The sequence below is a fragment of the Protopterus annectens genome, chromosome 3.part1 (assembly GCF_019279795.1).
Source record: "Protopterus annectens isolate FY-2018-M chromosome 3.part1, PAN1.0, whole genome shotgun sequence".
Classification (NCBI taxonomy): Eukaryota; Metazoa; Chordata; order Ceratodontiformes; family Protopteridae; genus Protopterus; species Protopterus annectens.
Window position 1 is genome coordinate 1,867,802,635 of NC_056732.1, and position 14,248 is coordinate 1,867,816,882.

General features: G+C 37.0%; 1 protein-coding gene across 1 annotated transcript in view; it reads left to right on the forward strand.

Moving 5' to 3' along the window:
* LOC122797940 (zinc finger protein OZF-like) overlaps positions 1-13,955 on the forward strand; it is a 188,957-nt gene extending 175,002 nt beyond the window's left edge. Inside the window, exon 3 of the mRNA XM_044066460.1 lies at positions 12,435-13,955. Within this exon, the coding sequence (XP_043922395.1) occupies positions 12,435-13,903 (1,469 nt within the window). The 3' untranslated portion in view covers positions 13,904-13,955. The remainder of the gene's footprint in view (positions 1-12,434) is intronic.
* The last annotated feature ends 293 nt before the right edge of the window (positions 13,956-14,248 follow it).

Genomic DNA, 14,248 nt, shown 5'->3' on the forward strand with positions numbered 1-14,248 from the left:
ACTTTTCACCACCAAGCTTGGAAAATGGACGCACTCTCATTCAGTTGGAAAATGCTGACAGTATATGCCTTTCCTCCATTGGCCCTTCTCACAAAGGTGCTGCTGAAAGTCAGGATGGAGAGACCCCGAATGATACTCATTGCCCCAGACTGGCCACGCCAGCACTGGTACCCACTACTAAGGAACATGGCCCACGGCCCACCATGAATTTTACCACAAATTCCTCATCTGCTCACACAGCAAGACAGTCAGATTCTACACAGCCAGCTCAAAACCTTAAATTTGGCTGCATGGCAAATCACCTAAGCAACCAGCCAGCTCCTCTTTCACAAGCTGTTATGGATGTCATTCTGGAGGCCAGGAGGCCCAGCACCAGGAAAGCCTACTCAGACAAATGGAAAAGATTTTGCACCTGGAACCAAGCTAAAGGCCAAAATACCCTTGAGCTGGACATACCTCAGATTCTACAATATTTAACTGAGATGTTACACAAAGGACTTTTTTTTTCATCTATTAAAATCCACACCTCAGCTATTTCAGCTCACTACAACACGGATCCTCCCTTATTTTCACATCCACTTCTAAGGCAGTACCTCAGAGGGGACAAAAACATTAGGCCTCCCAGGACAGCACCAACACCAACTTGGGACCTCAACTTTGTTCTGGAAAAACTTACGCTGCCACCTTTTGAGCCAGCTTTCTCAGCTGATTTAAAGTTTATATCATGGAAGACTGCCCTGCTGCTAGCAATTACTTCAGCCAGAAGAGTCTCAGAGCTACAGGCACTAATGGCAGTAGAGTCTTTCCTCATTTTTCATCAAGGCTGAGTTTCTCTACGAACTAACCCCTTATATATTCCAAAGGTGGTATCCAGTGTGGCTCTAAATCAAACCATCTATTTACCCACCTTCTTCCCAAATCCACAGAACAAAGGAGAAAGACTCCTGCACTCCTTGGACATTCACAGGCAACTACGTTACTACTTGGATAAAACTAAGGTTTTCAGAAAATCTGACCAGCTTTTTGTATCCTATGCTACAGCATCACAAGGAAAGGCTATCTCAAAACAGACCATTTCCAAATGGATAGGACATTGCATACATTTTTGCTACACCCATCATGGAAAACCAGTTCCTGCTAGCATAAGGCCCCACTCCACCAGGGCAGCAGCTACATCTACAGCCTTCCTCAGGGGGTTGCCAACCAAGGATATTCTGGAAGCTGCAACTTGGAGTTCAGTACACACCATCACCAAACACTATCACTTACCACTTTACTCTAAGTCTAGAGATGGCTTCGCCACTGCAGTTTTGCAGGGCCTTCTAACCTCCTTTAACCCTGTTTGACTCCACCTCCCATCCTTAGCTTTGGGATTCAACCCAAGTGTGATGATTGCAGCAGGGTAACACGATGAACATAGTACAGTTTTGTACCTACCATAAATGTAGATGTTCGAGTGTACACCCTGCTGCAGTCCAGGTTACCCTCCCTCCATCCCCTCTGACCTAACTGAAATCTTTCAATACCTTAAAATCTGATACAACCTTTGTGGTGTATTTGCTTATAGCTGGAGGGATGTTTTGTTTGTGCTAAACTTTTATTATTGGTACTATCTACTGACCACCTTTTGGGGGGGGGCACCTGACATCTGGGGCAAGAAAAACTGAAGAAAATGGCGTTGGATGCCTCTTATATACCCCTGGCACACTGACGTCAGGGAAGAAGTGACAGCAACCAATGCCGGACCAAGACTTTGGAATTCAGGCTGACTGTGGGACCGCCTGACGGCAGGATAACCCAAGTGTGATGACTGCAGCAGGGTATACACTCTAACATCTACATTTATGGTAGGTACAAAACTGTACTTTATGTGGTGGATACTGGCTCCCGATAGGCAGCTAACAGTAACCTTCTCCTTGTCCAGCCTAGTGAGTGGGGCTTCAGTGTGCCTGACTATTTTGTCACCTATTACTAGTGTGTTAGGTATGTTATTTCGCCTTAAGGGCTGTGATTGTGCGGCACATTGATTTTGTGTTTTATGTGTTGTCTGGTTTGTGACGGGAGGTGTAGGTTTTGCGGGTGTCTGCTTTGGAGCTCTCTGATGCTTTTGCAGGTTTTCATTTAGAGCCTCCGAGTATGATTTTGTGTATTTATGTGTATTTTTTATAAAGCTATCCTTTTCTATTTACTCCAAAAATGGGACTATCATCTCCCCTGACCCCTATACCAAACTACTAGGAGTCTCCATAGACAACAAACTCAAATTTGATATACATATTAACCAGACCATTAAAACCGTTAACAAAAAACTAGGATCCTTTTATCGGATCAAATCATTTCTAACTCCTATAGCTAAAGTGACACTGGCCCGCTCACATCTTCTCTCCACCCTCCTATATGCATCTCCCATACTTACTAACCTCAACACATCTGAACTAAATAAACTTGAACGCTGCTATAATCATATTGCCAGATTTGCCACAGGCATGCCCTACAGAACACATCATTGTATTAATCTAAATAACCTAGATTGGATTGAATACCCTAACCTTCTAAAACAGACCCAACTGATAGAAGCATTTAAAATCCTGAACCAACCTGAAAAACGCCAGCTCTGAATAACCTAATCATACCCTACAATAACCTCAGTAGTTTGCGCTCCTCAAATAAACTTCTAGTTCAAACAATCAAAGCCAATAATTTAGGAGGTGACTCACTCTTCACCAATACCATTGGAAAAATATGGAATTCCCTCCCTCCTAGTCTCACCTGTAACACCTCTCTTAATTCTTTCAAAAAAAAACTACATCTCCATTTAAGGACTAACTGGCTCTGTCAGTGCTCCAATCCTGACTAATCCTTCTCTCCTTTCTACATGGATCTTCCCCCGTGGGCCCCTACCTTTTTTCTGCTTTACCTTTTCTCATCTCTTCTATACTAAAGAAGTTTATTCCTCAATAGCAGAATATCTACTCCGGAATCTGTGTTGATTTTTTTGTACATTCACTATTGTATAAATATTTTTACTCTTTTAATGTTTATTATTTGAATATAATTACTTTTGTATGAGTGTAATCATTTGTATTATCTTTTTGTATTAATTACTGTCACTGTGGAGCTTTTCTCCCCGGGCCTCCGCTGAAAATGGACATGTAATCCAGACGGACTATCCCGGTCAACAAATGTAAAATAAATAAAATAAATAAATACATTTTTTGCCAGTGCTGGTTTAGTAGGTCTGTGTGAGGCTGGAGGTGTGGTGCAAGTGTTAACCTTCTCCTCATGACTGTCTGTTCCATTCTTGAGTGGAGAGACCTTAGCCTCCAGTTTGGCTGTGTAATTGCATCTCTTGCATATGTTAGTGTTTTGTGGTGGGAGGAGAGGGCTGTCTGTGTACATGAGGCAGTTGTAACATTGCCTCAGGATACCCAGATTCACCAGCTGGACTGTAGAGTACACCTGAAGTTGCCCTTTGGTCATGCCTGAATAGTAGGGTGAGCTGCTTAGTCGCTTGGTTGGTGAGGGGTGGATAAAGAGCCTTGCCCTGCTGGGTAGTCAAGTGTCGGGGTATATTAGTGCTTGCTATTAGGTCTGAGCAAGTGCTGGACTGTAGGATGCTTTTTGAGTGCTTAGGTTGAGAGTTAGACTAGTTTCAAGTGAAAAACTGAAGTGGAGACTTAATGGAGCCGGGAATAATTTAACCCTAGCTAAACAGTGCTGCCTGGCGCACAAAACCGTCCAAACGTGGTTTTTAAACTACTAACTTCTGGGGTGGAACCACTCCTCCAGGGACAGATGGCTGCTCAAAGTTCCCCTCTCTCACAGGTGAACAGAGAAACTTCCCTCTATCCAAGTAAGGTATGGGCAGCTCAGAAACTTGTAACATATCCCTGAATTCAGCACTAGTCTGAAAACTGGACTATGCTAGCTTAGAAAGGCAGGAAACAAGACTTTTTTTTTGAAAAGATAAGGCAAAAACAGTAACAAGTACACTTAAAACACCTTTAAACGAATACAAGCTATCAGAAAAGGCTATCGCATTTTAGTGTGTAGCCTACAACAGTTTATTTATTTATTAATTTTATTTATTTGCAGTTGGTTTACCAGGATAGTCCACTGGGCCAAGATGAACCCGTTTTCAATGGAGTCCTGGGGAGAAAAGCTCCAAACAATTGAGGTTACAGTAGGTTATTAAAGATGATTATACATTGTAAAACTTTAAGTAGACAAATAAACAAATATTACAATTAATTCAACAAGTGATGACACTTATATCAGATGCAAAATTAGAAGGATTTTACAAAGTTAGAAATGAGAAGTCATCGCATATTAAGTGTCATGCACTTAAGATGTAGAGTATTCTTGCAGATACCATAGTAATAGTAGGAATGCAAGAGTTAGGTGAAATGATAAAGTGAGATCACAGATGTAAGCAGGGGAAGGAAGGAATGTTAGTATCCAGTGTTAGTTAAGTGGGGTGGTTAAACAATTTATTCAAACAAAAAACAACTTTGTAAAGGTGCAGGCTGTCAAATAAGTACAATATGTGAAAAAAACAAGCTTTTAAATCACAATATGTGCTGGAAAAATCAGCGTTTAGGCAGAAAACAGTTAAGTACAGCAAGAAAATACAGAAAACTGATACTTAATCACTCCAAAGTTATTAAAAGCTAATGTATTTTTTCTCCAAGAAACTCACTTATTATCTGAGGACCCTGACACTGTACTGACTTGTCTAAACATGGGCTAAACTCTTTTTTAAGCTTATAAAGGCCTCAGGGCCAATAACTTCCTATGACCCTAAGAATAATTTTAAAAGATTACTCAATTTTAGTTAATTCTCATTTTAAAGATAAAAGAAGAGGTATTCCGACTTTGGAGAATATCATTAGGATTACCTAAGGTAGTAAGCTCTTATTTAGATAAAGATGGCATGCTTAGTATAGTTGATATTAAAGTGAGGAAAAGTCTTTACACTATTATTAATACATACTTGGATACCTGGTATTGGTATAAAAACAGTAAAGAAACTTTTAGGTCTTATGACTCTACATTTAAGAGGGGAAATTTTGTTAGCAGATGATTTTAATTGTATTCTGTCAGAGGGATGCCTTAAATTCTAAAGCTTTTAGAAGTACTTCCACAGCTAAACACTTTAACTATATAAATTCAAGAAATATGAAAGATGCATTTGATATCATATTATCATCTTCCTTAAGATTTATACACTACTCATACAGATTTCGTACACAGACAAATACTGGCAAAGTTCTGGTAACTAGTTCTTCAATTTTGAAAATAAATGATGTAATGATTGTTTCTTGTCCCATCTCAGATCGTAATACTATTACTTTTAAAATTACTTTTAGTTATGAAAATCTAAATTCTTGTCTGAGAATTCCTGCTTACATAATGACGATAAAAGGCTTTTAGGATCGGGTCTTAAAGGAAATTAATCAATTCATGCAACATAATAACAATGGAGGAGTTTCTGATATGATGTTATGGGACACATTATAGGTAGTCTTATTCAGTAAAGTTACACACTGGTATATATCCAAAAGAAAGGAATGGGATGAAAAATGTTCGGATATGCAAGCTGAAATTGACAAATTAAAATCTAACCTTAAACCTAATGACAATCAACAATATTAGTCTTCACTATACAAGCCCAAGACAATACCACTATAGAAGTTGTCCTACACACTAAACTACTAGGCATTATTATAGATGAAAATCTTAACTGTGATCTATACATAAACAGTAACATCATAAAAACACACCAAAATCTTGGTATGCTGTACAGGCACCGATACTTTCTTAGCCTCTCTAGTAGACAAAGCCTTGCAACCACCTTTTTATTACTCTCTCTCCTTTATGCCACCACCCTCCTCACTAATATCCAAAATTGTGCAAAATCCAAACTTGAAATGTGTTGCAACAAAAAATAACAAAAATTACCACCAAGGCAAAATTCTCATCCCACCACTGTAACTCACTGAAACAATTAGGCTGGATGGAACTACCCCACCACATCTCATTCACTCAAGAAACTACAGTGCGCAAAATAATCTACCGACCCAAACACTGTTCTGCTGTCTCAACACTACTCACCCAATACCAACCCAGCAGGCAACTAAGATCTGAAAATCATCTACTTCTAAAACTAGAAAAGCCAACCTTACCTGCTGGTCAACTCCTCTATTCCTTCATTATCGAAAAACTATGGAACTCACTTCCACTTCCTATAAGAAACACGGGCAGCACCACCTTCAACAAACACTGAAAAATCATCTCAACTCTTCCTGGCTATGTACCTGCTCTATAACAACGCTTCCTGGCCATGTACCTGCTCTATATCAACCCTTCCTGGCTATGTACCTGCTCTATAACAACCCTTCCTGGCTATGTACCTGCTCTGTAACAACCCCTCCTCTCTATGTACCTGCTCTATAACAACCCTTCCTGGCTATGTACCTGCTCTATATCAACCCTTCCTGGCTATGTACCTGCTCTATAACAACCCTTCCTGGCTATGTACCTGCTCTATAACAACCCTTCCTGGCTATGTACCTGCTCTATAACAACCCTTCCTGGCTATGTACCTGCTCTATAGCAACCCTTCCTGGCTATGTACGTTCTCTATAGCCTAACCTTCTCCTTATATGATAACTAAACTCCCATACGTTTTGCTACTGCTGACTGACAACATTTTCTCCATAATTATTATTTTTGATTACTTGTTGATGCTGGTACAATAATGCTGATTAATATATCTCTGTTTATACCTCTCTGATTGAATTCATCTGGCAACCAACAAAATTCCTGCTTTTATGTATATATTCTGTATATATAATCATAATCACTGTCTGTAACACTGTATCTACTTTTGTGCCAATTAATTTTTAATATTTTCTGTATCTATATTCTTCTCGGAGCTTTTCTCCCCGGGCCTCCACTGAAAATGGTCTCTTTTAGGCCCAGTGGACTTTCCCGGTAAACAAATGCAATAAATAAATAAAAATAAATAATAAGTTAAACAAAGAGGATCAATATATATTGCATCATAAGTTTTCTGTTAAACTAGAAAAAAAATCAAATTGCACACATATTCATTAAATCCTAAAAACGTGCATAAAATAACAGATTGAAATAAATGAAAGATAAAAACACATTAAGGAAATTATTTATAAAGACAAGGGTAGAATAACTAAGGTACTGAATCTAACCAGTATATGAAACTTTTTCAGAAAGTACTATGAAGAGATTAATAATTCATATTCTAGTATATATAATGCTAAGGCAATTGATAATTTTTTAAAAGAAAACATTCAAAAGAGATTATACAAGCAACAGGCTGATAAAATAGATAAACCTTTGACTTAAAAGAACTAAAAGATCAGATTAAAAATTTAAAGATGACTAAAGCTCCAGATTTAGATGGGTGAATATAGTACCTGATTATATCTTAAAAAAATCTTGTGAGCACTTTCCAGGAAGTCAAAACAACTTCTATCCTACTGCCTCCATGGAAGTATTCTCTTGTTTCTCCTATATGGAAATTACAAAAAGAATACTCTTCATGCTCATCCTACAGACCAATTTCCCTTTTTAATATAGATTATAAGATAGTCACGTCTATCCTGGCAAAAAGACTTAATATAATCCCTGAATTAATAAAAGATGATCAAACTGGATTTATAATTAATAGAAAGGTACCAGGCAATATCACTAGACTATTTTCCTTAATAGATATTGCTAACAAAAGAAAATATGAACTTTCTATAATAAGTTTAGATACTGATAAAACATTTGATTCATTGAATTGGTCTTATCTTTTTAAAGCACTGTATTAATACAACTTTTCCTCAGATTTTTTGAGTTTAGTCACATAATTATATGAAAATTCCATTGCTTTTGTCAGGATAGGTTCCTTTATTTCTAATTCACTTATAGAAACAAAAGTTACAAAACAAGGATGTCCCTTATCACCCCTTATATTTGCCCTGTGCTGTGTAAGAAACAACATAAATTTAGTAGGATATAAACTAAATGATAAATTATCTCCCAAAATTCAACTCTTTGCTGATGATTTATTACTAACGTGGTGATGTTGATGCTTCATGGATCATTTAGTTAAAGCTTTAGATACTTTTGAGAAAGTGTCAGGATTAAAATTCAGTCATAATAAAAATAAAATACTTTTAATTAATAAAAAGCTGTCATCCAAGCCAAAATCTTGCAATACCTTTAACTGGCATAGAAAACATTTTAAATATCTAGGAATTATATTTGAATACACATACAAAACATCATTAATAATTAACTTATCAACATCTCTTAAACACAGTATCAAACTCAGTTTAAAGCTGGAATAAACTATATTTTACCTTTGAGGACAGGTTCAATTTAAAATTATCTTATTACCTAAAATCTTTTTTGTTAGTCAATCTTTAATTCTTCCTTCAAACAAAAAAATCATAAAGTAAATAAATGACACTTTACTCAAATATTTATGGTACCCAAAGAAACCCAGAATATCTGTGCACTGGCATGCTTCAAGATGGGAATAGGGAAGATAGGGTTTCCCAGTATTGACCATTATATAAACTCAGTCTTAATTAACATAGTATTTTATCGATTAATCCATCATTTCTTCTTATTGGAAAACATTACATGAAACTTGGTTATTAGAATCTAATAAAGCAACATTTGATCCTCTCATTAAAATAAATGATGTTTTTTCTGTAAATCTTAAAAACATGTACACTTAGTGATAAACATAATCTCACATTATTTCCTTTCTTAAGTCAGTTATTGTTAAATTACAAAAGACGTGTATATTTGAATCATATAACAAAAAATCTATTAATAATAATAATAATAATAATAATAATAATAATATTCCCAATAGCCTTTACTAATGGATGTTTAATCTCATTTGATGAAAAAATGCTAGATTTTAAAAACAGTTTATTGTATTGGAACCAGTTTATGATTGGTAAAACATTCCATTCAGCTGATTTCTTATTAGCCAAATTTAGTTTGCAGAACTGCAGTTGGTTAAACGTTCAGACATGTAAAGAATTTCTTCATAATAAAAGTATATTAACTTTAGATTCTTCTAACAATGATATACCAAAAAATCTTAGATTTCGCATCCATCATTATTAATGGTTCCATAGTGAACATCTCATTTATCTTAAAAATATATAAAACTATTAGAAGTGATTTTAGACTTAGAAATATTTCCTTCTGGAATTACTCAACCAAAACTAATAAAGAAAAATGTACTGCTATAAATAAAAATATTTGTTTAAAATCATCAGGAAAAACAAAATCCTGTCCTTATTGGAGACTTTTTACTTGGAATGTTTTACATAGATGTTTTTTTAACTCCATGTAAAGTTAACATTAATCTATAAAAAAGGATGATATTAAATGCTGAAGATGTGACTTAACACCTGAAGCAGATTGGTTTCATATGATCATTAATTGCAAGATGGTTAAATCTTTTGGGGTTGATTTTAGATGCTTTTTGCAAAGCTTTGTTCATAGGTTCATAGGTTAGTACTAGGCTAACTGCCCTTGTGAGCCTTTGTAAGCCTAGCCAATTATTCCTTGTGAGACTCAAACCCTGCATCTTGTGTTTGTAAGGCAAACACCTTAACCATTAAGCCACCCTCCCAACCCATGTGGAATGATAATTGTATTATAACTGATTCTCTCATATTGTTCAATGTACCAATTCCCAAAGTTATTCCTATTCATCAAATATCTCTTTTTGGGGCAATCTTAGCTATAGCAAAAAAAGTTATAACAAGACACTGGAAAGTTAAGGCTACTATATCTTTTCATAGTGATTTCATTCAGTTAGCTAAATCTGTTTGCAATAAATAAATATGTACAATAAAAATTAGAACAAATAACACAGCCCATCAGTTAATTGCATGGCAAAAATTACATAATTTATTAGAAATTATTGAAATATTGATTATCATTGCATTTATTGTTATAGACACTGTATGTAGTTTATTTTGTTGCTATTGTAAATAATTTGGTTTTATTTATGCAAAATCAAATACATTTTTTATTAAGAAAAGAGACAGTGTGAGTAGACTGGACGGGTCTATATTATTAGTATGAATGCAGAATTGTCTGAATGCCGAAACTTCAAACTGGGAAGTTCAAAATTTCAAAATAGTGAAGCCGTGGAACACCAAATTTTTTCCGAGGTAAAAAAATGTGGTGGGCCGTTTCTGCGGCTTTGCTATTTCCTCCACTATAATGCAATCTTGGAGTTGGTATAGTTAAGTAGGGGGCGTGTGGGGGCACAGCCCCCCACGTTGGGGGATGTGGGGGTAAAGCTCCCCACATTAGGAAGAGTTTGAAGTGTTTGTTTTTTTTTTTTTGTTTGTTTTGTACTGGAGAAGCAATTTTTTCCCTGGGAAAAAATCGCTGTTCTGTGTGTTCGAAGTTCTTGCATTTCGAACTTCTGGGTTTGATATTTACACAGTCGAACTTATGACAGTTCGACTATGTGATATAGACTTGACCGGACAACAGAAACTCTTCGGCCTCAACAAGGGCCAGGAGAGACAACAGATTTACTGAGGTGAGGATTACATAAGCAAAGATACAGTTGCCATTTACTGTTACAATGTAAACATTATATACTGTCTAATATAAAGACGATTCTGTTCAACTTTATTATCAGGAATTCCTTGTTTTCACTTAAGTGATGTTAGTTGTGATAATTAGGAGAAGATGGGTTTGTGCATCATCAGGGACTGTGTTTTCACGTAGCACAAGCTGTAGGAGATGATCATGGTATTAAAAACTGAGAGATGACTGTGCACTTTGTGTTTCTAGCACTGTGGTGTGAGGAGTGTGCTAGGAAAATATTTGTTTCATAAAAACTGGATTGTGTTGCTCTACAGGGGGATTTTGTCTATTTTTTTACAGCACCAGTGGCCAACCCAGGCCAGCAGTACCACACTACAAGATGTATGTGACAGGAGTATTTATGAATTCTGTTGTAGGGAGTCAGAGAGGTACATCACACATCAACACATCAGTGGTCATTTCAAAATGTCTGACATCTCTTTATGTAAACTAGGTTCCACATGTCCCCGCACAGTTGTAGTGAGTACTCACATCTACGTAGGCACCATCAGAAACATTTCTTCCTTTATTTGAAGTTAAACAGAGAGAGGACAAGAGAGATTCTTATGTACTTTAGTCAGTTGTACCATGTTTAATTCACTCAGCATCCATTTGCAGTGTGTGCAGCTTTGAGCATGGTTGTTAAATAGACATTGCTGATTTTCAAAAGATGGACTTTTGCTTAGTGACGGGACTTAATACATTAAAACTATGAGTTTGAGTCTTTTCTTGTTTTTGTTGTGTTTAGTGATATTTATGTTAAATAAATACACTTTACCCCTTAATCACCATCAAGGTAATTATATAATATTTTGCAGATGAATTAAAGTTTACATTCTTGTTGTTTAATGCCTACTGCTTCCAAGCTATGTTAAATGGAATGACATACTTATTTTGTTATAGGTATGTTTTGTCTCTATTTTTATGGGGAAAAGTATTTAAAACCTTCATGTTCAATAAAATATTGGAATTTAAATATTTGAAATTTGGGCCAATTCTGATTTCTCTTATTCTGATTATATTTGGCCTGACGTGACCTTGGCCCATGGAGCGAGTTCTTTTTACATATTTGACTGAGAACACCAATGATGCCTTTCCGGAAAGCTTGGGTAATATAGGGAATTTGTATAATATGTGTAGAACATGTAGATACAAAGCACCATTGGCCAGAGACCTCAACTACATTACCACAATCAACAGAACATGCTGGAGGGACAGGTTCCTCACCCAGAGACTGCCCATGTTCTGGAATAGACTTCCCATACATGTGAAACAAAGCACCTTGCTGTCCCTCTTCAAGAGGAATCTTGATGAGTGGATGGGAACTAGACAATTCACTCCAGGGATCACTGCAGTCACTCTACTTGATAGAGGCACTGGGAACTAATGTCAGGTGGCACAATGCCAGGGCACTGCTATGGGCTAGGCATGTAAACACTCCAGGGCCATTAGCCTAGTACACACCTATGAATCAGATATATTGTTGGAAACTCAAACAAAAGGTAATAAAACAAACCACAGACCAGTTAACACAGTTTAAATGTAGCTATAGGGAACATTAAGGCATAATGAGAGAGCAGAGCAGATTTTGCTGGAGACCTATTCATTATTGAATTTTTTTGTGACAGCAGTTTGTTTACTATGATTTGGCATCAAAACGATTTGTGAGTGTGGATACACTAACATAGCTAGGGGTTTACAATTTAAGTTGTAAGAAAGTTCTTCTGTGCAGCTGATTATATTTTGATACACTTTTTTTGTCTTTTAAGTCACCAGCAATGGAGAATTCAATGTCATCCAGGGTCTGCAGTCATCCTATTGGAAACTGTCTGATGCAGAATGTGACCGAGCTCTTCCTGATGAGATGCTTATCACAAGGCAAGACCCAGTGAAGATGGAAACTAGACGTGATAACTGTAGGCAAAGTAATGAGGACTTTGGCATGAAAACAGAATTAGAAATGCATCTGCAAACTCATGCAGAGGAAATGCCATGCAGCTGGCTTAACCATAGCAACAGTCTAACATTATATAGTAGCAGTGTAACTGATCATCTAAATGACAGTGGGGAAAGGCCAAACAATACCTCACCAACGCATAGACAAATACTAATTAGGCAGGCTTTGTATAAAGATGTTACAATTGCCAAAGGTTTTACAGATAGAAAAAAATTAGCACTACAGAATATTATTCATACGGGTCAGAATCCCTTTACCACATGTGTCAAAAGTTTTACACAGAATAATGACATGCCAATACTTAATAATGTCCAGGTTTGGCAAAATCATCAGACTATCCACACTAGCCTACTACGCTGTGAATGCACCACATGTGACAAGAGTTTTGCATACAAAGGCAATATGTTGAATCATCAGATACACTGTGGGCAGAAGCCATATAAATGTACCACATGCGACAAGAGTTTTGTACGAAAGGGAAATCTGGCCCAACATCAGAGGATCCACAATAGCACAGAAGTCTATAAATGTGCCATGTGTGATAAGAGCTTTGTATACAAAAGCAATTTGGTGACTCATCAGGGGATCCACACTGGGTGGAAAACATTTAAATGTACCACATGTGACAAGAGTTTTATAAGAAAGAACCATCTGGCACTTCATCAGAAGATGCATACAGGGCAGAACCCATACAAATGTGCCACGTGTGACAAGAGTTTTATAAGGAAGAACCACTTGACATGTCATCAGAAGATGCATACAGGGCAGAACCCATACAAATGTGCCACGTGTGACAAGAGTTTTGTGTACAAAGGCAGCATGTTGAGTCATCAGATACACTGTGGGCAGAAGCCATATAAATGCACCATGTGTGACAAGAGTTTTTTACGTAAGATTCACATGGTAACACATCAATATGTCCATAGTGAGCAGAAACCATATAAATGCACCACATGTGACAAGAGTTTTGTATGGAAAAGCGGTTTGGTGACTCATCAGTGGGACCACATTGGGCAGAAGCCATATAAATGTTCCAAGTGTGACAAGAGTTTTATAATGAAGAACCGAATGGCACTTCATCAGATGATACATACAGGGCAGAAATCATACAAATGTAGCATGTGTGACAAGAGTTTTGTATACAAAGGCAGGATGTTGAGTCATCAGATACACTGTGGGCAGAAGCCATGTAAATGTACCACGTGTGACAAGAGTTTTGTATACAAAAGAAGTATGATGATTCATCAGGGGCTCCAGAGTGGGCAGAAGTGGGGGTCCTGATGGAGAGATGAAAAGTCAGCAAGCTAAGGAGAGTAGTAGTGCTGAAATTGAATTCATCCTTAAGTCTTTGTGAGTGCCTTCACAAGGTGGACCCTGTTTTCACAAAAACCCACCAAGGCGACACTGACATATAGACTGTATTTTTATATTATATACCATGGACAGAAGTAAATCAAAAATAAAAAGATAGCTGGGTGCACAAGACTCAGGATAAAAAAGTGCCCAATCCTGGTAGGCGCATTGGTGCCAGGACTAGAAAAAAAATGACAGCGTAGAATCCTCAAAATACGGAAACATTCCTACAATGGGGCCAGGCTCAGGGGGAAGATGCCCCCCCCCCCCGTT